Here is a 22347-nt window from a genome sequence, read left to right on the forward strand (position 1 = left end):
TACAATTATTCAGCCTGTTGTTGCCTCTATTCTATTTTTATTTTAAATTGCCTTTCAAGATGACATGTCTGTTCTTGGTGTTGAATTTTATCAAATAAATTTCCCCAAAAAATGCGACTTATACTCCAGTGCGACTTATATATGTCTTTTCCTTCTTTATTATGCATTTTATGGCTGGTGCGACTTGTACTCCGGAGCGACTTATAGTCCGGAAAATACGGTAGTTGTGGGGGTACTATTAATTCAGGGTTTCCGCGGGGCATTACAACGTCATTAAATGAATTTTGCCAAAATCAAGGTTTTAAATGGCATTAAAAAGCAATACATTTGAATCTCAGTAGCATAAAAAAATTTTCATTAGTTTTGAAGAAAAATAAGATGAGCGATTTTTAGAAATTGCTCAGCTGGACTGGCTCATCAGGGGATTTTGGTTATGAAGTATTGCGGTGATGTACATTATCGTAACAGACGGAACCATTCTGGCAGGTGTCTCTGGCCGGTCTGTGCGCAGTTGTAGGAAGATCACACACTGGAGGGAAAACCTGAAAACGTCAGGAGCAGAGACGAAATAGGGAAATGAAAATTCCCGCTTAAAGTGGCTGGAAGATGAGGAATTTAAGTAAGGCTTGAATCGACCATCGACTGCTTCCTGTCGATGGTCAGGTGGTGAAGGATTTTTTTTTTAAAAGAAAGAAGTCAGACACCTTTTGACCGCCTTGCTGTGAGTTTTGAATGGACTCAGACGGCGAGGGTTCGAAGCCAACCCACCCTGATGCCCCTTTGTGCCTCGAAGTGAGGTGAAACAGCTGACACTGTCCACATGTGGGACGTGTTGTGGAAGAAATCAATTTCCAGGCAGTTTTAGGTGAAATCACTCAAACAGGTTTATTTATGTATGGTGCACGATATACAGAGAGCCTTAAAGACGATTAAGAATAACATCAGAGCTCCAGGTCCGAACGGGAAGTTTAGAATCAAAAGCTCTACCTCCAGAGTCCAAACAGGAGCTTATATCTAAGATATTACAATGTTGGTAGGTGAGGAGGAGACAGGAAGCAAAGTCAGTCTGGTTTCAGGTAAGAATAACAGGGTCATTTGGTGAAAACCTTATAGGCTGTGGAATTTAGACAGAACATAGTCAAGACTTGGAATCCATGCATTACACAGTCAGGTGTTATCTCATTAAAACCTTGCCACCACAGAAGGTAGACCAGCTTTGCTGCTCAATAATGTGATGAAGTGATATATGGTCTGTGTGTCAGCCCAGTCATGGCATTAAACAACAACAAACGGGTTTATTACTGAGGGAAGACCCATAACGATGCACAGCAACTTTGTATTTAGTTTATAAAATTACTTAGCCACAAAGAGAAACACTAAACAGAGTTACTTCATCCTATTTTGAAACCGATACGAGGAAGACGTCTGTCACACAGTTAATAAGTTTTTCGTGTTAACACACGTATTTTTTGAGCAAAATGATTGTACACACTTAAATTGTTTTTTTAAGTGGCTCAGAATGATCTCCTTCAGTAGGATATTATTATAGACAGCATATTATAGCCAATAACACATTTGGTTGTAAAAAGCTCCTCCTGCAGAACAGCACCTCCCCTGGTGTGGAGAGCAGAGCCACCAGAACAGACCATAATATCAGACTGAACTGTCTTCTACAGGCTGCTGTTGAACCATCATGAATCAGGGTCCTGCCTCATAAATATGTACTGTTAATATACCAGGAATTAACATCAACCAACCTACCTACGCCCCTACTAAATGTCCATAATAATTAAAAACCTGCCATAGAAACTGCTTTAGTTTCATTAGAATCACCTTCAGTGACATTTTTGCACATTTATTAGGTGCAAACAGCAACACCAACTACTGAAACTGGTAATTCATCATAAACCTTAAATGCCAAATAGGTAAAACACTGCAGTGCACAAAACAGTGGACTCCAGTAAAATGTGTTTCAAACTACAAATAAATGAAATGAAAGTGTTATATGTTATCATTGTATGTCCCCACACAACTGTTTGAACACCCAAGGAGCAGTTGGGGATTAGGTGTCTTGCTCAAGGACACTGTGACATTTGGGCATGGCACAGAATTGAACCTGCAACTTTCTGGTCCCAAGATGGCTGCCCTAAATAAAGTTTCTTCTGTCAGTTCTTAGGATTTTATGTTTGTCTTTTGTTTTTTAATTTATTGACAGTACAGAGGGCAAAGTTATTGTAGAAATCCGATAATTATTGTGCACCTGACAACGCTGTCCACGCCTCTTTTTGTTCCTAAATGCTCGCTTCAGTTACAAAAGCTTACAAACTAAGATATGGTTTTATCTTCTTTAAAACAAAACAAAGGGAACTTTATTAGTTTATGTATTCACTGTTGATTGCTTAAAAAATTGCATTTAAGGAAACTTGTGCAATTTCTGCATTCCTTGTTGTTGGCATTAAAAATGTTTAAAAATTTGGCATTAAATCTGATTTCTGAAGAAACCCTGTACTTAAACTCTGAATTGTTCTCAGTTAAACACTGGAGTTAATTTGTCTTTTAACAAGAGGGAAATGCTAATCTGGCCGATTTTGAACTAAACAGTGATTGCATAAATAAAACTTCTTGCTGCACATTGTTGTTGGTTTTGTTCAGGTTGCTTCAGAACAAACCAGAGGCTGCACGGAGAGCCCTGTCTGAGAACAGTCTGCTGAAAAACCTAGACTTCAGTGAAAAGTTCCTGGGGGAAGAACATGTTACAGAGGGTGAGATGTTGTTTCCACGTTGGACAAAATCCAAAATGCTGTTTAGATGATCAGCAGAGCACTGTGAGCATTCTGCAGGATGTTCACATTTCTCTGTGCTACCCAATTACTGATGAAGTGAGAAATATACTTCTGTAGCTGCTGGAGCATTTTGCTTTTGATCAGGATATATCTCTAGTAAAGAAATGCTTCTGTTGCCCCCTTTAGATTTGCATTTCTTTGTTGTAATCTAACCTGTTTTTAACCAGTTATTTGACTTTTCTGTAGCCTATGACCTACCTCTGAGGCCTAATGAGGCCCACATCTTCTACAGCAACATGAGTAAGGTGTTGGTATCACTTCTGGGACGTACAAAGAGCACAGACTGTGACGAGCACAACCAGAGCAAACTGGTGCTGCCGTCCGCCGGCCACAGCTCGCAGACCAAAAGGTAACGGCGCACCACGAGAGATCACTGTTCCGACTTAAAACTAGCATTTCTGATGAGAATTTTAAGCCTGAAAGTTGGCTTAAAAATGTATAAGGGATGTAAAAGGATCTCACAATATTTAATCATTTCTTCAGATTTCTCGTCGAGTTTAAAACGGTCTCTTGACGCAGCATGAAGTCTCATAAGTTGCAGTCATCTTGACGTCATCTGGTGAAATTAGCACTGAAGATATTTTGACACAAGACATCTTAAAAACCAAGGGAATTCTTTTTATTCCTTTTTCAGAAATGATTAACCAAGGCTGGTGCTCAATCAAGTTTTTAATTTTGGCTGCTTGTAAAAATGAATTTGACACCACTGAGCTGGAAGGTCACACAGCTTTAATGAGACGTTAGAAGGTCATATTTAGTTAAAGCTCTGACCTAATGTCTGAAGAGACTCAGGAGAGATGCCAGTCAGTTGAGTTTGTGGAAAACACTCCAAGAGTTTTCTAGCATACATCTAATCTTTGAAGCTTTCTGAAAAATAGTCCTAAAATCTCATCTCGTCTTGTGAGTTGAATGTAGTTGTTTCAGTGAAAATAATGTGCTGCATTAATGTATAGTGTTAGAAAATGAAAATCTGTTTGTTGTTGGTTGTTGTCCTTCTTGTGTAACTGAACACTGTTGTGGATTTCTCAGTGGTTGGCCACATGGCAGTGTGTCTCTGGATGTACTGCCTGTGAAGGGTCCACAGGGGCCGGCACTGAGAGTTGGACAAGCTTCCTCAAAGGTATTCAAAGTGGTCTTTAACTGATCGTTTCAGATGCATGAGGTAAACACCGTGGTTTCACTCTTTAATGGTGGAAAATGTAGAGCTCTGGAATTGTCTCCCCTTCAGGTTTCAGAGTCTCTGCACACACAGTCGGAGTCGTGGACCATCCACCCATCACAGCTTGTCCTTGAAGCTCCCACCATCAGTGAGCTGAATCTTCTTGAAGTCTGTCATGTCATTTAAATTGTGGGTGTAGCTGTCAAACTAACTGATGGAAGTCGTATTTATTTATTTGTACTTTAGATGGTCCATCCAGCACCAGCCAGGTTCACATTCGAAACAATACTTCCAGAGAGCTGAGCTTTGATTTGTCCTGGCCGGCACACTGCCTCACCATCACACCCCAGCATGGACTCATTGAGCCTCAGTAAGAAGTCACTGTTTGTGTTTGTTCAGCTACGGTTTACATACGACTGTTCAGTGGGTGTCTTTCTGTGCGTACTCTTAATATTAAACATGCACTAAAAATGTTGGACACTCTCATTTGAGCTTCACTGTATTTACTCAGAAAATTAGAATGGCAAATATTGCAAAACCTTTTTCATTTTTAAAGGGATTTGGGGCAAAAAGATCACATTTTTTTATTTAATAAAAACTAAAGAGTAAAGAGATCTTAAAGCTTTGAGGTAAGTTCTTCGTTTTGCCTCCTGTAGATGAGCATTTATAAAGAAGTCAAATATATATGTACTTGGGTGACATTATTCCTCTTGGGTCTTGTTTTTTATAACTCCAGGTGCCACCTGCAGATTTTGATCAGCCCCAATCCTTCATTGGCAAGCAAATCTGCCCTGCTACCATGGAGTGGACAAATTTATGTCCAGTGTGACAGCCAGCAGAAGGTGAGAGCGTTTACTGTGTTTTGTGAGCAAAGTTTTGAACTGTAGCAAAATAAAATGAAAAATGGACCTGCAGGAGAGTGTCATCAGAAGATGACAGTACGGGTTTCCTGTTTATTACAAATGTAATCTAATGGTAATCACTAACCAAACTTAAAAAATCCAACCACCTTAGAAACGAGTAAGAAAGTCAGACACTGAACACTCTTATAGTCTTATGGAAAAAGCCAGTCAGACTTTTAATGTTTTAAAGTTCCCTTTTACTTGAATTTACTCAGAAAATGTTTTTCACTTCAGCTGTTTTTCCAAACAAAGAACTTCTAACAAAAAGTGGTGGACATTCCTTCATTTCTTTAGACTTTTTTTTTAATGCTAAAAAACAAAAAATCCCAGGAAACGCAGCTTTTCAATGTAAAACATTCTGTACAGTATGTAGTTGAGTAAAAGAAAAGACTGTCTTTTTGTGTGAGAAGATGATCAATTGTTGCGTTGTGATTCTGGTTTAGTTCATTAAGGTCCAAATACGTCAGGATTTGGCTCTGGATGTGTCTGCGGCCCCGACAGATCCAGCTCTGTCAGCCCTGTCCGCTCAGACTGCCACCCCTGTGCTGCCTGTGGCCAGAATCGGCAACAAGCCCTCGCTAACCCCGCAGGCGACTCAGGCCCAGGTGGAAATCGGCAACAAGACCATCACTTTTCCTACAACTCCTTCAGGGGAAACCTCAGGTAGGGAGGTGCACGATCCCTGGAGAGAAGCTGCCACGTGTTAGGCTGCCTTCAGGCCCAGGCCTCCCTTGAAAAAGAGATCTGTGATCTCAATGCGACTTGCCTGGTTAAATAAAGGTTAATAAAAATAATAAATTAGTCTTGTTACACATAAAAATGTACATTATTAAAGGACTGGAACATCATCAAGCCTTAGAAAGATGAGCAGTGTTGTCTGCAGTAAATGTCAGGTCTGCAGAGGGCCGTGGCCAGCAGCTCTCAGATCAGCCCAAATAATTTGCACCAACTTTGCAAACAGAGCTGAGAAAACAGCCACCTTGTGAACTCAGTCTCACGCTAAACATGTGCACCATTTTACAGCTGCAAAATGCATGTTCTGTATCACTAATCCCAGAAATGTTTGATTAATAGTGAAGCCATTTCCTGTGCATATTGTCTGGTGCCTACTGTTTGTTTACCAATTCTTCCTGGTGTTGGGACAGAGTTGTTGCTGAGAATGAGCACCGCTTCACCTCATCAGCCATGACTTCTCAACTTCAGAACAAGTTCTTAACAAAAATGATGAATGGTCTAATTTTCTTTTCATAGATTTTGGGATTTGATCCATATTATGTAGCGCGTGTGTGTGTGTGTGTGTGTACTCCTGCTGAAGAATGAAACTCATTGTCACTGTTGTACTTCAGAGGCCCAGCTGGAGATTCAGAATGGTGACGTAGAAGTGAGGTGGTACCTGTCGTCCTTTGCTCCTCCATATGTCAAGGTGCTTCTTTTTCTTCATTACTGTTAGCTGTTTTGTGTTTTACAAGTTTTCTTTTATTCAAAGCAGTATTTTGGGAACATATGGTTTTCTGTGTGGTTATTTAATGAGTTACTTTGGCAATTATCAATTTAAAAACGAAGCCTCTGAACTGTAGTGCAAAGGGCTTTCTTTAAAAATGTCAAATCAGTTCTTGGCCTTTGCAGAGGAAGCCAACCTTTTTCCAGTTTGTTTCTGGTTTTTGTAGCTGAAGTAAGGCTGTGTTTCTTTCTCTTCTTAGGGGGTTGACGACACCGAAGACGTTTATCGAGCCACCTACACCGCTTTCAGGTGTTCCAAGGTCTCAGGAACCCTGGGGGCCTGTGAGAAGATGCAGGTTGGTCTTCACTCTCAAACAGAGCTTTTTTCTTCATTTGTATCAAACCCTCAAGTTCTTTTGTTGTCAATTGGTGCTATATAAATAAACCTAATTGAATCAATTTATTTTGATCAAGTGTCAAAAATAGCAAAAATTAGTTTGTTGGAAAACATGAAAAGAAATGTATGAATTGGGAAAGTTTACTTTTATTTCTGCTTTGAAATATGTTCAGTTTTTTTTCACATTTTGTCATCAAGATTTGTTTCTCACTCAAAACCAATCAAACTAAAAAAGTGCAAAGAATATGTTTTAGCTCTAACTTGGATTGAAAAATGCTGTTTGTACTGGGAGGCGAAAAAAACATAACCTGTCCTAAATTTTTCATCAAAAGTATCATTTGAGTGGTTAGAATTTCCTCTTTTAAGATGTCTACAGGAGAAAAAGAAGCCTACAGGTGTGTGTGAATGTGTTATGATTGGATAAAACGATCATTTCTTCCGTTGTATTTTGTTCTCTTTCAGGTGCCTATTACCTTCCTCCCCAGAGACAGAGGGACTTATGTCCAGTTCTGGGACTTGGAGTGCCATCCTGTGTCTGATCCTCAGCAGAAAACCAGAATCCGCTTCCAACTTTCTGGCACTGTGAGAACTTTTTTTTTCTTTGTAAACTTGTATGTATTTTGCTCATTTTCTCTTAACCTACCAATATATCCAGGTGCTTCCAGAGCTAATCAATATGATGCAGAAATCAACATAGTTGTCAAACTGGGAAAAGATATTTAAAATGTTTTCTTGAGACCTGAATAAAATGTTCGGAAAACGATTTTTTTTTTGAAAATTCAACAGAATCTGAGGTACATAACCCGTCTGTAGCTTGTTCTGCAGCTGATTTTACGGAGCACGGTGGGGGACTTGACTTGAGTTTTCTGATCTTGAATTTTGTGTTCTTGGAGATTCACAAAGTACCGACCTGACAGTTCCTAACAGCACGCAGCAAAATCAACACAAGCTACCCCCGTAAACGGAGTAAAAACGGTTTCCCTCTGAAGTAGGGCTGAACAATTCTTGCCAAAACGAGAATTCCAATTTTTGTTAGTGTGAACTGAGATCACAGTTCTCTTCAAAAAAATGTCTACGTTAGGCATTTGAAAAAGAAAACTAGAAGATCTTTAAACACTTCTTTAATTGAGGTCTTTTCATTGTTATTACTTAAAACATATTGAATTAAAAAAATTATTGTAAACAATATTAAATAAATATCTTGTCTGCTTTTGGACATTTAGCCAACTGCACCAATGATGAGCTTTTAGGGAGAACTAACAGCATGTTATAATGTTCCTCCTCCTTAGTTGTCCAGGTCTCACCTGACTGAGGAGAACTTCCGATGTAACCACAGACAGTGCTGGATGTGGTTCCTTGTACTCCGTCAGCCAACAGACTGTTCTCCATTCTTTGATGTTACTTAGAAGCAATGCGAGCTCTACATGTCAGTATGATGCTGTTGACCTTCAGACGGGGCTGCTTTAAAAACGTATTCTGACTGTGCTGCTAGCTGTGACGATGCTAACGCTGCTGACGGATAACAACACCTCGTGCACCATCATCACAAAAAGTTCCACACTGGGAAAGTGCCCCTTTTTTTTCAGCAGAATTAGTTAGATTGATGGTGTTGCTGCAGAGATTTTCCACACTGGGCTTCGTGTTTTTGTTTCTAATTGCCTCTTTAGCTCAGCTACTCTGTCTAGCTCAGTGCCTCCTGTTTATGTGTCACATCAGCTGGACAGGAAAGGGACAGACGAGCACAGAAGGACTGGTCCAGGTGTCGTCCTCCAGCAGTCTAAGCCTAAAGCAGCATAACTAAGGGATGGCTCAGGCAACCCAGGCCAACCCTAACTATAGGATTGATCATAAAGGAAAGTGCTAAGTCTAGTCTTAAAAGTGGACAGGATGTCTGCTTCACGGAAATGAGAGGAGCCTGAGAACTGAAAGCTCTGCCTCCTGTTCTACTTTTAAAAACTCGAGGAACCACAAGTAAACCTGCAGTCTGAGAGTGAAGTGCTCTGTTAGGAAAACATGGAATAATTGTAGAGTGAATAAGTGAACACACGAATGCAGTGTGAGCTGAAAGCCAGGAGATCTGCATTCACGTGAACTGTCATTTAACAATTATTTATCAGAACTGAGATAGAAGTTTTCAATTGATTTTTTCCTCAATAAATAAATAAATAAAACCTAAACAGTTGAATTTCTCTTCTCTAGTTGAAGATGTTTTGTTTCACTTTAGAAAGCTCCCTGGATGGGAATGGAAACATCTTCAACTACAGAATAGAAGTCCAGCTTTTTATTTTTCTTTTTTAATTTTAAATGTTTTGGATTTTTTTGCTCAGCCCTACTGTTGTCTGCAGCTCAGTCTTGAATAATAAATGAACTGTCTTCTGACAGAATCTGGTTGTAAGTCAAGTGTTGGACTAGCTCAGGTTATTAAAGCACTGCACTGTAAATATAAGCTCTGGGTGATCAGTTGGGCTGTGAAAATACCTGCTTTTACTCTCCTTGTCAATCCTTTGTCATAAACCCAGAGCTTCATTGTTGGTTCATTCTTCTAGGTGTTAACAATAATATTGTTTGTTCACATTCTGTCAGCCTCTGACAAACAGAAAAAATATACATTTCTATCCTTTGGTTGAGAAAGAAGTAATGGAAAAAGAATGACAAGACCTTTTTCTTTCCTGTTTAGATTTTTGCCAAACAAAAAACAAAACACTAGACAGCTAAAGCATTTTCAGCTTATTTATTTCATAAATAAATACAATTGTATGAATACATACCCTCAGTTAATAATTTGCAGGTAATCGTAAATCAGAAAGAAATTACAAAATTGTTTTTTTTTTTTAAATCCAAGCTCCAGTGAATCCAGCTTTTATGTCAAAGTCGAGGAGAGCTAAAGATGAGGCTGGATTTTTATTTTTTCCAGATATATGAAATTATAGTCCATCTTGTTTTCTTCAGTCTTTAGGGTTTGCAGTAATTTTTGAATTATTACCTCTCCCACGGAGGTTGTTTTCACTCGTTTCCGCTGGCTGGTTTGTTGGTTTGTCTATTAGCAAACTCAAAAACTGATAAAGATGAAATTGTCAAGAAATGTTGGGTTTGTCACAAAAAAACAAACTATTAAATTTTGGTAGCGATCTAGATCACTTTTTTTTTTTTTTTTTTTATTGGCGGTACGGCCTTGGCAGAGGTTTGCACTCTGAGTGCTCCTAGTTTTTATGTTTCAATAAATCAAAGGTGTTCCTTTTGTCACACATTGCTTTCAACACTGATATTCCATGTATGGAGTATGTGTGCTTAGCCAGGGCTAATATTGTATTTTTATTATTTTTTTTTAAATCTGGCTTTGTCTTGTTGCTGACAGAAATGACAAATGTGATAAGTGCATTGTGGGATTGGAAGGAAAATCATCCTGCTGAGACGCGTCTGCAAGCTTTTAGTGTGCACAGCTTTAATGTGCGCTGTTGTGACAGATCAAATTAATGTAAGAGCAGACACAGCAAGTAGATGTCAGGTGGATGGCAGCACGTGGGTTGAATGGCATTCATGGTAATGCTTTTGTTTTATTTTTTGAACCAGTGTTGAAAGTGATAGGCTGAATTCCTCGATGAATTTTTAAACTAAATGAAAGGCTTGGTGGAATGCATATCGCCCGCCACCTATCACTGCAATACCTTGTGTGATCTCTCATAATCTTTTAGTGCTTGGACTATGTGTTATGAATGGCTCTCGGGTACTACCACACCAAATCTTAGCTCGGTGTATGTTAAACAGATCTTTTTGTATTTACTAAATTCCGTTGTCTGCAGCGACCATCAGTTCAAAGCTTAATCAGTTATAGATGTCAACCCAGTGATTACTTTCTGAAATCTTCAATAGAATCTGTCCAGTGGCTCATGTGATATTTTGCAGAGTTAATGCCAAAGATTTAAGACATGTTGCGTGATAAATTAGTGCTCAGGTTATAAGTTGGGGATCACTCTCAGCTACTATCACACCAACTTGTCATCCATTATCTGTCAAAATGACTGAGTTATAGTCATTTTTGTGTTTAAGATCCCTTACCTGTGGCAGCCATCTTGCATCAGGTTGACAGGTGTAGATGTCAACCCAGTGATTGCTTTCTGAAAGTTCCAGTAACATTTGTTCAGTGATTCATGAGATGTTTTGCTAACACTACAAACGAACACACAAAACACGGGCAAAAGCTTTATTCCTTCGCCTTTCAACAGCTGGCGATAACTGAGCTAAGGGCTCGATGTAAGACGTTAGCAGATTTCATCTAAAACACCATAAAGCTTAAACATCCTGTCTGTGTTTTGTGAAGGGAGTAAAATCTGGACCGGTGGAAGGACCGCAGGAAGGAAACTGTTCTTTGGTGAAAACGGACGCCACAGGAAAAAGCAGGAAGAGGTCTGATACCTCAGCTGTCAAAACCAGGTGAGTCCAGCTACAACCAAGCCAACCAGCACTGAATTATGAGTAAAATTAGATGCTCCTAAAGAAATATAACAGTACATTTTCTTTATTGTTATCTTGAGAAATACTGCATTTTCCGGACTATAAGGCGCACTTAACAGTCTTCAGTTTTCCCAAAAAATGGCAGTGTGTCTTGTAATCCGGAGAGCCTTGTATATGGAAGAAGTCATAATGTTTTAATACAACTTTGGTAAACTACAGAGCTGCACCGCTTGCAGCATTAAGGCTCAGTTACAGTCGCGCAGGGCTCCGCCCACGGCGCTCGGACCTGAGCGAGTGGTGGAGTTTATATTTGACGCTTACGTCTGTGCAGTATTCTTCCGTGAGTTTTGAACCGTTTGATTATCTTTGTGGTCTCTCATAGAGGGATCATAGAAATGCTGATACAGGCGAACCAGCTCTGCTAGAGCACCAAAATAGTCCATTCTGAATGGAGCGCGACGCACACGGTCTGCGCAAAGTTACAAAAATTGGGAGGTGCGTGACGAGCCTTATAGTCCGGTGCGCTTTATGACAAAAGTTTGTAAATGGACTATTCATTGACAGGGTGTCTTATATTCCAGTGCGCCCTATAATTTGGAAAATACGGAAAGCGATAAGTAGGTTAGAGAATAACTGAAAGTATAGTTTTCTATTAATGTACATGGTAAATGTATATAGATGGTAAATTTGTAACGCACTGTCTCATGCTGAAAAGTGAATGGTTCCCTTTTTATAACTTGCTTAATTTGCTAAACTCAGCCAGGAGGAGGCCGTGAGGAGGGGGGTGTACTCTCCCCAGGATCTGTACACTTTCCCAGACACTCAGGTGGGCGAGTCCAGCACCCTGAAGGTCAACATCCGCAATAACTCGTCAGACACGCATGAGGTGAGGCATTCTAAATCTCATGAAAACGAAGGAGAGTCGGCGAAGTCTAAGACGGCCTGGCCAGAAAAAGAGAAGCTGTCAAGTGTCAGTGCAAGAAAGGAAATGGAGTCACAGTCAATGTGTTCAGGCTTAGTTTTCTCTGTAGATGAGCTCTTGTCGTGCCAGGCTGTCAGTGAGTTCACATAGATAATAAACTAGACAAACTCTAGCTGATCGTGTGTTTAACTTTGAATTGCAAAAAGAAAATTGCATGACTAACTTGAAATATTCATTCTGAATGGAAAATGTAACAACTTCAACATTTGTCTTTGTGCTTTGCATGGATTTGATATTTGATGTGTGGCTTCTCTAATTGACTTGCAGCTGAAATTTGTAAAACCTAGGGAGCCCTTCTACATGAAGCATTTCCAATATTCCCTGAGGTGAGTCCCATGGTTATTACTCCTAACAGAGGCTCTACATTAAGCACTTCTTATCGTAGCCTGATTGCTCGTTGGGAATAAGGGTTTTAATAAACTTTAATGATTGGTCTTCATGCACTTAATGTATATGTTGCCATTTGTGAAACTGCACATCTATTTCCTGATATTTTCTGATCCAACTACAACATTGTGTAAGTTAATTTTCCCATCGTGAATGCACTCTGTGGAGGTCCTGTGGGATTCTGGGACCTGGAAGGTAATGTTTCTGTATACAGAACACACTCGAGGCTGAGAGGATCACAGCTGGTTTACCTATCAGAGGACCGCCTGTCCACAGGTACCAGCTGCTGTTCTAAGCTGAAAAGGGACTGTGTTCAGAATGGGCAGTAACAGAGGAATAACTTTGGGTACCACTTGGCATTTGTAATGACATCATGTTCATGTGACGGTGGTTCACTTTTATTGTCTGAAGACAACAAATTTTACAAACTGAACCAGCCTGCAGTCCCTACAGTGTGAATTCTTGAGTGTATACATGTGCATGTTGTTCCCAGCATGCTGTGGCTTTTATCAGGGTCTCTGTAGATATTTAAGACTTTCAGGTTTCAATAAAAGTTCAAGTCTGATTTCATTTATTTTTTAAGTCTTATGTAAGTGTTGTTATATGAAGCGGCAGCATGGTGGAACAGCTAGCACTGTTGTCTCACAGCGAGAAGATATTTGGTTCAAATCTTTGCTGTGGCCTTTCTGTGTAGAGTTTACATGTTCTCCCTGTGCATGTGTGGGTTTTTTTTTTTCCAGGTACTCCAGTTTCCTCCTACATACCAAAAGCATGCATGTTAGGTTCATTGGCTGTTCTAAAATTTGCGTGAGTCTGCATGGTTGTTTTTCTATGCGCACATTTCCACTGACATTTTTTCGAGGCTGGTCCCTGCTTCTTTGGTCCCTGCTTCGGAGTAGGGCCAGCCGGGCCGGCCCTGCTTTGGTGGGTGGCGCAAGCTTAGCTCCTGTTCACTCATTGGTCGTGGGTGTGACCAGATGCAAGCATAAAGAGCGAAGGTAGGAATATAAACAACAGCGTTAGCTTACCCTGCAGCATTTATGCCGTCTGTCCCCCAGCTGAAGGCGCTGTAAAGCCTGAAATCTCCGGCGGATAACAGCTGTCCTACTCTGCGCAACAATCGCGCTTCTCTTCCTGAAGTCTCAGGAGAATCCCCATAAGTTTAAAAAAACAGCAACAACACAGGGCCAACTTTGTCCATAGCGCTTCCGTTGTTTACACAACTTGCGCCAAGTTTTCGTAGCGCATCGCGGCCCCGCCCCCCCGCAACACGAGGAGGCGTTCCTCTGCTACCGATCAAACTGGCTGGTGGAAACGCGATGCTTTCTTTATAGAGCCGAGCTGAGTAGAGTGGAGTAGAGCCGGACTTCTTAATTAGAGCCCGTGTAAAAAAAGGGGCATATGTGTGGCCCTGTGATGGACTGGCGACCTGTTTAAGGTGTACCAAGTCTTTTGCCTGTTAACTGCTGGAGATGGGCACCATCTCTCAGCATCCCCAAACCGGTTCAGCAGGTGTAGAAAATGGTTGGTTAGATGGGAAATCCCTGTAAAATGTAGCTGGTCCTATGTTGTTGTGTAAAATTGCAAATGAACCTTAAACCAATTGTACTTTCACCTGGTAAAACTCTCCATTCAATGCAGCAAGTAGCATATTTAAAGGTTCCTTTAGAAGCTTGTGGTAGATCTTGAATTTGTTCTGAAGGGGTCACACAGGTGGACTGAAACTTTCCCTACATGTGTTGTCTGTGACTTGCATCATTTCCTGAGTTGAGCCTGCATCATAAAAGGGCAGGGCACTGAGGGTAGCTGGAAAACCCACACAAAGAAAACATGTAAACAGCTCAGACCATCTTGTTGTGAAGTCCTGAACTCTTAATTAGAACTTTGTGGATCGTGCAGAAACCTGTGAATCCTGTGCTCTCATATCCTCCACATCCACACTGATTTGATGCATCTCCCATTTCCTTTATGGCAGTGCTGCAACATTTAATGTGCATGTCCATGAAAACCGAACTATGTATATATACTCATAAGGTGAAATCTTATATTTGTTTGTAATTGGTTTCATTTTTGAAACAACTGAGCCATTTTTCTTCCTAATTTCTTAGATCGCAGCATTACGTGAAGCTTCCTGTCCAGTTCAAGCCCATCACAGCAGGCAGACATACTGGCTTCCTGCTCATCCAGTCAGAAACAAGTGGAAGCCTCGTTGTTCAGCTGAGTGGTGAGGCATTGCCTTAAGTTCTCCAGACACCGTCCACATCCTCATCCTGCCTGCCTCTGGGTGAAGGCTCTTTGATCGACTGTTCATCACGGGACAGAGAAGACAAAGGCCAGACCACATACTATTAAAAATCAATTAAAAGCAACTTTGGATTCATGTTTTGGACCATAATTATCTCTGCATGTGGACTGTTGCTGCCAGCAGAGCTCAGTGTGAAGTGGAGAAGACTCAGGTGCCCTCGGCTTGCTGGTGAAACAAGATTGCGCCTGAAACCGAATGATCCAAATCTCTTCTGTCTCGAAATTAGTCTGAACCACTTCAGCGTTTTGGACGGGGAAATGATTTTTGTCACTTGAGTCTTGATTAGGTATTTATTTAATCTCTTTAGTCATGTCACAAGGCAGCATTGTTGCCACAGCCCCTGTCAGACAGAAGCAATACCATCAGAGATACATTTAGGATTATTTGCAGTTTTTTTTTTTTTCATATAGAAATGCCCTAGGTTTCTTCTGTTATTGCCTTTTTTTGGCGTTACACATGTTGAAAATCAAAACAAAAAGATACTCTTTTTCAAAAGCAGATGTCATTTCTAAGATCATTTCTCTTATGAATGTGTAGAAGAGCCACAAGAACTTTAGGTTTCCTTTGTTTGGGGAGGTTGAAATCACTGACCCTGTCTGCCTACATTTCATGCGACTTTTCTAAATCTTTGTACTGGTGTTGTTTCTATGGCGATGGTACTTCATCATGCAGAGCCCGCCAGCTCTGTAGGCTTTATCAGCACCATGTGCTGACATCCAGCAACCTCTGAGACGCCATCCAAACGCTCCACATGTTCCTAATTTAGTCATGTTCAGGGCAGCTCGTGGTGACACTGGGATGGGTAATGATTGTGATTATATGCTTAGTTTCCTCTGTGGGCTTTTGTTCAGCAGCTTTCCAGGTATGCTTTGTTTGGTTACCATGGTGAAACGCTGTTAATCACTGTTCCAGCGACAGAAAATCAGCCCCACGGTTCCTGTTTTGGCTCCAAGTCGCTAAAATGACTTTGGGGGGTTTATTGGATTCACATCTGTAACATGTTTTGGAGCTTGCTTTGTCTTGTGGAAATCTGTGCGGATGTGTTAACTTATTAGATGGCACACATTTGAAGAACACTAACGTTCAGCGTTGTTGAGCTGAATGTACTGCAAGTTTTAATATGAAGGTAGTGAACTGTCACAGGTAGCTCCTAACCATCGGGAGATGTTTGGACTCAGTGTGCACTGCATTATGTAAGATATGTTCACTTTTTCAATAAAAACATTGTAATAAATAGCATGGTAGTTTTTTCTTAACTTTCATTGTTGTTAGATAACTTGAACACCTTGTATCTGAGAGTATTTTTATAGGTTTTTTTTATTTGTATCCATTCAGCCTGATGTGCTCCTGCTGCAAGAAGTATATAGTTCCAGCTGAGCCACTGTAGGTATTTACTTTGAAATAAAATGTTTTTTTTTTAACATATTAAAACATGTTGTTTAACAAAAATGCAACGGTGCATGAAATATAAGAAAAGCATCACACTCAAGGAATTGTAATTCCAGAAACCAAAAGTATCATTTCCTGTTTAAAAAGGAGTAGGAAGAAGTTAAGTATTTCCTACTCCTTTTTAACTCATGGTGGGATTTTATACAACTATTCATAAATGGTGTACAGTACAACAGTTATATCACCTGCAGCGTGCTGCCTATATATACACTTGGTGTCAGAAATAAAGTTTAAATCACTGCTTCCCAAACTTTAGGGTTAGACTCATAAATTAAAAGTTGTGAACCAGACTATTTTTGGTTAAAATTTACAAACATTGCTTACAACTCAATTATCAGAGCCTCTTCAACCTATATCTATATCTATATATAGGTTGAAGAGGCACAGATGATTGTCCTTGAATTAAAAAAAAAAAAAACTAAGCAAAATTACCGTGTGTGTATATATATAGGTGTGTGTGTACAGAAACGGCTGAAGTGACTGAAAATCAGCAATGGTGACGTCCATGAAAGAGCTGTATTAGTCCACATTTACACTCAGATTTGTTGTGTAAAGTATGGCAGTAGGTTTCTATCAGACTGATGATAAATTGTGTTTTGAATTATAAACATGCTAAGCATTAGACTAGAGCTTAAAAACAAACAAACATTGAAACTATAAAGTTATCTCTGATATTTCTTCTTGACAGCTGTCTTACTCTTTTTTTCTCGTTTAGCAGCAGATTCACTCATATTTCCACCTAAATGTCTTCTCTGAGATTCTACGCTTGTTCGATTCCACCACGTTTGTTTACCTACACAGACTACAGCCGGCCTAATGCAGGTCAGTCATGTGACTCGAGCTTAGACGTGGTTTTCTGTGAATTCAGTTTTATGTTTACATTGAGTGCGTACCTGCAGTTTAGAATTGCATATCAATATATCTGAGGAAACTACTGGAGTAAACACTTCATACTGCACCGTTTGACAGTTCATGAAATCCTTTTTGTATAAATGCTGATTAAGCATTCAGTGTTTTGTTTTGTTTGTTTGTTTGTTTATGTGTGTGTGTGTGTTTTGCAATGTGTTTCTGAATACTTTCTGATATTTTAACCATTTGCACATCAAAACATTCAGCTCATTCGGGAGATGGGTGCTATAACTTGAAAAAAAACATTGTTCTCGTTTCAGCATACTTGCTCTATTTTTGCTTCTTTAAGCTCATTTTTTTGCCACCTAGTCTTAAACTAGTTTTAGCTAACCTTTGATACTTTTTGCTAGCATTTTGCTATTTTCAGCTTTTATTGATTGTTTTGCTAAATATAACAACACTTTTACCGCTTAGTTTTTTTTTAGCTACTTTAGTTTTTAGCTAGTTTATTTTCTTTCACTTTTAGCTAACTTTTGGCTATTGTTTTGATACTTCTAGCTTGTCTTTTGCTACTTTTAGCTTTGACAGCCCAGTTTCAGCGCTCAACGTTCACTCTGTAGTTTCACAGAACATGCTGTTTTTCTACTTTGTTTTGATTTCATACTTTACTTAATGGTGCTCATTGCAAAGATTTTGGTTTTCTGATAACATTTAAGTGATAAATAGCCAACTCCCTGATGAATGCAACTCAAGAGTTTTATCTTTTATCCTAATTTTAAAGCTCCAGTAGATTTGTGGCTGAATATAAACGATATTTAGTCGTGGAGACTGTAAATCCTCTGAGCCCTGCTCTCAGGTCACGGTGTGGTCCTCAGGCTGCTGTATGCTCGGCGGCCTGCAGGTGTCGCCAAAGTGTCACTTAGGAGCCGGCTGTCAGCGTGTTCTGTACAGTAGGACAGCTGAGCTTTATTTTGCTTCCAGCCCTGACACCACTGTAGTGCAGTTGGACTTGACGTCTATCAACACAGCATCACACTGTAAACAGCCTGCCACGGCGGCTCTGCACGTGAGCAACAGCATACATATACACGCAGGTAAGAAGCCGGTGACTTCAGCTATTTATGTGAAAGTGTTTCTAAGCAAATTGATGTGGTCGTAGGCGGATGGAGGAATGTTCTGGTTATGCTAGCTGGTGCGGCTAAAAACGCTGCTTGTGGGACTGTCCGGAGTCGGGGCTCACTTTGGCCCAGGCGGAGGAAGTTGCAGTCCAAGCTGCGCCAGTCTGCGGAGCTAAGCTAACCAGGCTAAATGTGCAGCCTGAAGGCAGGCTAATCCTGGCAGCCGTCCATCCTGCCGGGGGGGCTCGACACCAGACAGCCCGTTACGTCTTCGCCTCCCTCTCTCTTCTCCCTCCCCGCCTGTGAGCCCCGCTTCTCTCCAGCACTTAACATCCCGAACACCCGGGATAACACTCTGACCCGGGTGGGGTCGCTGTCCGTCCTGTCCGATGTGTTTAATGGAGCCAACAGGCTGGGAAACGAGATCGGAAGTCGATATGTTCAGCGTGGAGGGTGGACTCTGAAACTTTTTACATGCAAATGAGAAGTTGATGAACTGGAGCGTGGCTGCATGGTTGTAACCCTGCACAGGATGGGTTCAAGCCTGCAGGGCCCCAGAAAACGACCATCTTACATATCCCCTACCCTCCTGGTTAGAAGGTGGTGTTTATGACAAGACTCCTCTCCTTTTATTTTCCCTGAGTGACCCTGAGGCTTCAGCTGACCCTGCCTGTGATTAAGGGAAGGTCAGCTGCTGTGTTGTCACTAGTTTTAAACAGCTAAATAAAATATTTAAAAGGGCTTTTTTTACCCCCTTTTTTTTTGCACGAAGAGTAAGTATATCAGATTGTGCAAGGACATATGGAAAAGTTGTTTTGTCTAGTTGCTTCCACCTTATTTTGATTGTTAAACTCTCTTGATTTGCATGAAGTTTGTATTTTGGGGAATTACAGAGTGAATTGAAACACTTCCTCTGTATGTCTGTGTGTTTTGGCTCTTGTTGCCCATCCTTCTCATCTTATTTTGAAAGTTGTGGTCCAGAACCTCTTGAGAAGAAAGAGTCCTTAAAGCTTTAACATGAGTTTTAGTATAATTGTTCCTTCCTGGTTGCCTGTCTGTGATCCCATCCTCCCTTGTGCTTTTTTTTATCACCTGCTGCCAAAACACAAAATGCTTTTGCCCGTTTCTGTCCGTTTCCAAAAGATCTCATGAACCACTGGATGGATTTTAATGAAACTTGCAGAAAATAATCAATGGATGTACATCTGCCTTTTCATTTTTGGAGTCAACCCCATTCAAGGTGGTTGTCATAGCTGGGAGAACTCAGAGAACACAAAAATGACGATAACCCAGGTAATTGTACAGATGTTGAGATAAATCTTAGGGTGGTAGTAGCTGAGAGTCATCCCCAACTTATACTCTAAGAGCTAACTGATTGTGTAAGAATTTTTTTTTTTTTTTAAATTGATTAACTTCTGAAGCCAATCCCATTTAAGATGGCTGCCACAGCTAACTGACATTAGGAAACAGAGAGTTTTACAGACGAGCAGAGATTTGGTGAGGTTGTAGCTGCGCATCATTTCAAGGTTTTACCAAAATGACGATACCTCCGTCCCTTCTCAGCATGAGCTGATCTCACGTTAAGGGAGCTGTTTAGACGGAGCTTGTTGTCAGTGAAACTAACATTTCTGTTCCAGTTCGGCTGTTAGTTTACGCGACAACAGCGATCGGATTCTCTGACACTGAAACTTTTTTAAGAACGGGTCTCAGAGTGGAACTTTTTGGACCCTCCTATTTGCATTTCAGAGGAAGCTGCAACGTGCACCACAGGTGGCTGCAGTCAATAGCTGTTCTGCACGATTAAATCAACGACTGTATTAATGGCAGATAGCAGAGTGCTGTTTATGTCACTCACCATTTTCAACGTGTATCAACAACCAAACCTCACTGTAAGTCCAAACAAAAGTCTGTGTGTTCACCATTTTAGATGTTCCTGAGACTGGTGTCTGCGCACATGCTCATGTCAGCGCCAGCTAGTGGCCGCGCATGGGAACTACATGGAAACTCGAGCAGCACAGCAGCATCGTGTAAACGTGTAACTTTCTAATCTCTAATATTTCCAGGTCGTTCACATAAAAACAGAGCCTAAAACTGCAACACAAAAGGCACCAGGTGATATGCAGTCCTTCGGGGACCTTTTAATTACCTCGTGTGTTTGGATGCACACACAGCGTGGTGTGTGTGTGTTATGTAGTGCACTGCAGCAGTGTAGGAAGCTGGAGTGGGTTTGGTTGTGTCATTATGTTCTGCTGCAAAGCTGATGAGGTAAAGCTTTTTTAGTTAGGCTTAATGGAAGAACATCTCTTACTATTATTATTATTATTGAAGGCAGGAAGCTTATCAGTGTAGTTATACAGAAATATTAGAATCACAGTGAGTTCATTCAGCCCCAAATGCTGCCTTTCACTGAAGTATTTGTCCCCTAGATAAAAATATCTGTGCAAATACCGAACTTTTATACATGTTACTTTTTATAATCAGAGCATTGTGCGTGTTGTCTGTTGTACGTGTGGTTTTGTGCTGGGTGTCAGCCCTGCAGTAAATGTATTCCCTGTATATTCTCTTCATTGTTCCTGAGGGTTCGGACTGTGTACTTTGCCGTCTTTGCTCTTGTGCTCCAGGTAAAGAGCTTTAAAGCTCCCTCGGCTCGATAAACCACTCCTGTAAACTCGGATGTATAATTTATTATCCCGGAATGAAGAACGATCTCTCATTAGCTCACAGTGCCGGAGTCACATGCAGTCGTCCACCAGACCCCTCTCAGGAGGAGATGACTCGCAGATTACTTTGAATGAGGGCAGTCATTAAAGTTGACATAATGTTAACAAGTGTCTGACAAGCTTTTTTTTAATCTGCTGCTGTCATTTGTGGCGATTACATCAAGGCCCGCTGACTTTAATTCTTTTAAAGACTTGTTGCCTGTAGTTGTGTGAACGCTGAGTCAGCACTATTGTTTTCACTATAAGTTTTTTTTTTTTGCAATCAAACTACTTCAGCACACTTTGTGCTGTCTTAACCATTTATAGATTCAAACATTCAGCTGGATTAAGAACTTTTACACCTTTGAAAACAATCATCTTTATTTCAAATAAAATTCCCTCTGGAGATACATCGAGGTCTCTTCAGTTCCTTCAAAAACAATGTTTTTTTAAATCTGCTTCAGCATACTGGCTCTATTGTCATAATTTTATGCTAGTTTTAGTTTTTTCTTGTAATGTGTACCTTTTTAACATATATTTAGCTGCTTTTAGCTACTGTTTTGCTCATTTTAGCATCTGTTTTGCTGCTTCAGCTGCAGTTTTGGTAAGTTTAGTATTTGTGTACAATCTGTTCTGCCTGTTCTAGTGTCCGTCCTGCTTGATATAGCTTCTTCAGCGAAGTCATTCAGCACTCAGCACTTACACTGCCTTTTTGCAGGCAAATGCTATTTCTCTACCTACTCTTTTATAAAATGAAATCTTGCTGATTTACTGTACAAATTTAAGTTGAATGTTGCTGTTTGCATTTTTTTTTCCTTCTGGGAAGCTTCACCCCCTTTTTGCTTGAGGTCAAAAGAACAATAAGTGGCTCGTGCTGGTGCTTAGCGATGTATTAGGGACACTCAGAAGAACAATAAATTGAAGAGGAGGTTTTTTTTTTTTTTTTTTCCTCAGTTTTGAACTTAAAGTCGCAATGTCGGGGAGAAAGAGTCATCTTTCAGGACTAAACCAGAGGAAGTGAACCCCACTGTGCTCCTCAAACCGACTGCATTTGTTTATTATTATTAATATTATTGTAAGGGGTATGGGTGCACTTTGACTGGGTTAACTGCAAAACAACTTGCAGTATTTTAGTTGAACCAGTCCAAGATGTGGTTCTCCCGCTGCAGTGGAACTTATGGAGAAATCCATAGTCTCCAACACAAACACTGAGTGATGACTTCTAAATATCCTCAAAAGTTGATGCTTTGAGCTACAATATTAATATACATTTTGCTTTAATTTTTCCTTTGCTCTCCCCAAAACATAATTACAGAACATAATATTATAATAAATAAGTGATCATTGCTTAAATGGAGTTGAATG

At 40.4% G+C, this 22347-nt stretch overlaps 2 protein-coding genes across 6 annotated transcripts in view; both read left to right on the top strand.

Moving 5' to 3' along the window:
* Nucleotides 1-16104, top strand: part of cep192 (centrosomal protein 192) — a 44465-nt gene extending 28361 nt beyond the window's left edge. For 3 of the 4 annotated variants that reach the window (XM_037980296.1, XM_017413226.3, XM_037980297.1), the window contains exons 39-52: nt 2653-2762; nt 3030-3192; nt 3873-3963; nt 4072-4150; nt 4249-4372; nt 4739-4844; nt 5348-5567; nt 6251-6327; nt 6605-6700; nt 7204-7323; nt 11060-11172; nt 11953-12079; nt 12443-12501; nt 14671-16104. In XM_037980296.1, the coding sequence (XP_037836224.1) occupies nt 2653-2762; nt 3030-3192; nt 3873-3963; nt 4072-4150; nt 4249-4372; nt 4739-4844; nt 5348-5567; nt 6251-6327; nt 6605-6700; nt 7204-7323; nt 11060-11172; nt 11953-12079; nt 12443-12501; nt 14671-14803 (1618 nt within the window). In that variant the 3' untranslated portion in view covers nt 14804-16104. The remainder of the gene's footprint in view (nt 1-2652; nt 2763-3029; nt 3193-3872; nt 3964-4071; nt 4151-4248; nt 4373-4738; nt 4845-5347; nt 5568-6250; nt 6328-6604; nt 6701-7203; nt 7324-11059; nt 11173-11952; nt 12080-12442; nt 12502-14670) is intronic. The other variant, XM_037980298.1, reaches the window with a different exon arrangement.
* A 2054-nt stretch (nt 16105-18158) lies between these two features.
* Nucleotides 18159-22347, top strand: part of LOC108234192 (low-density lipoprotein receptor class A domain-containing protein 4) — a 315320-nt gene continuing 311131 nt past the window's right edge. For both annotated transcript variants that reach the window (XM_025005265.2, XM_037980098.1), the window contains exon 1: nt 18159-18259. The gene's annotated coding sequence lies outside the window, so the exon portion shown is untranslated. The remainder of the gene's footprint in view (nt 18260-22347) is intronic.

Source organism: Kryptolebias marmoratus, linkage group LG16 (assembly GCF_001649575.2).
Source record: "Kryptolebias marmoratus isolate JLee-2015 linkage group LG16, ASM164957v2, whole genome shotgun sequence".
In the NCBI taxonomy this organism is placed as follows: domain Eukaryota; kingdom Metazoa; phylum Chordata; class Actinopteri; order Cyprinodontiformes; family Rivulidae; genus Kryptolebias; species Kryptolebias marmoratus.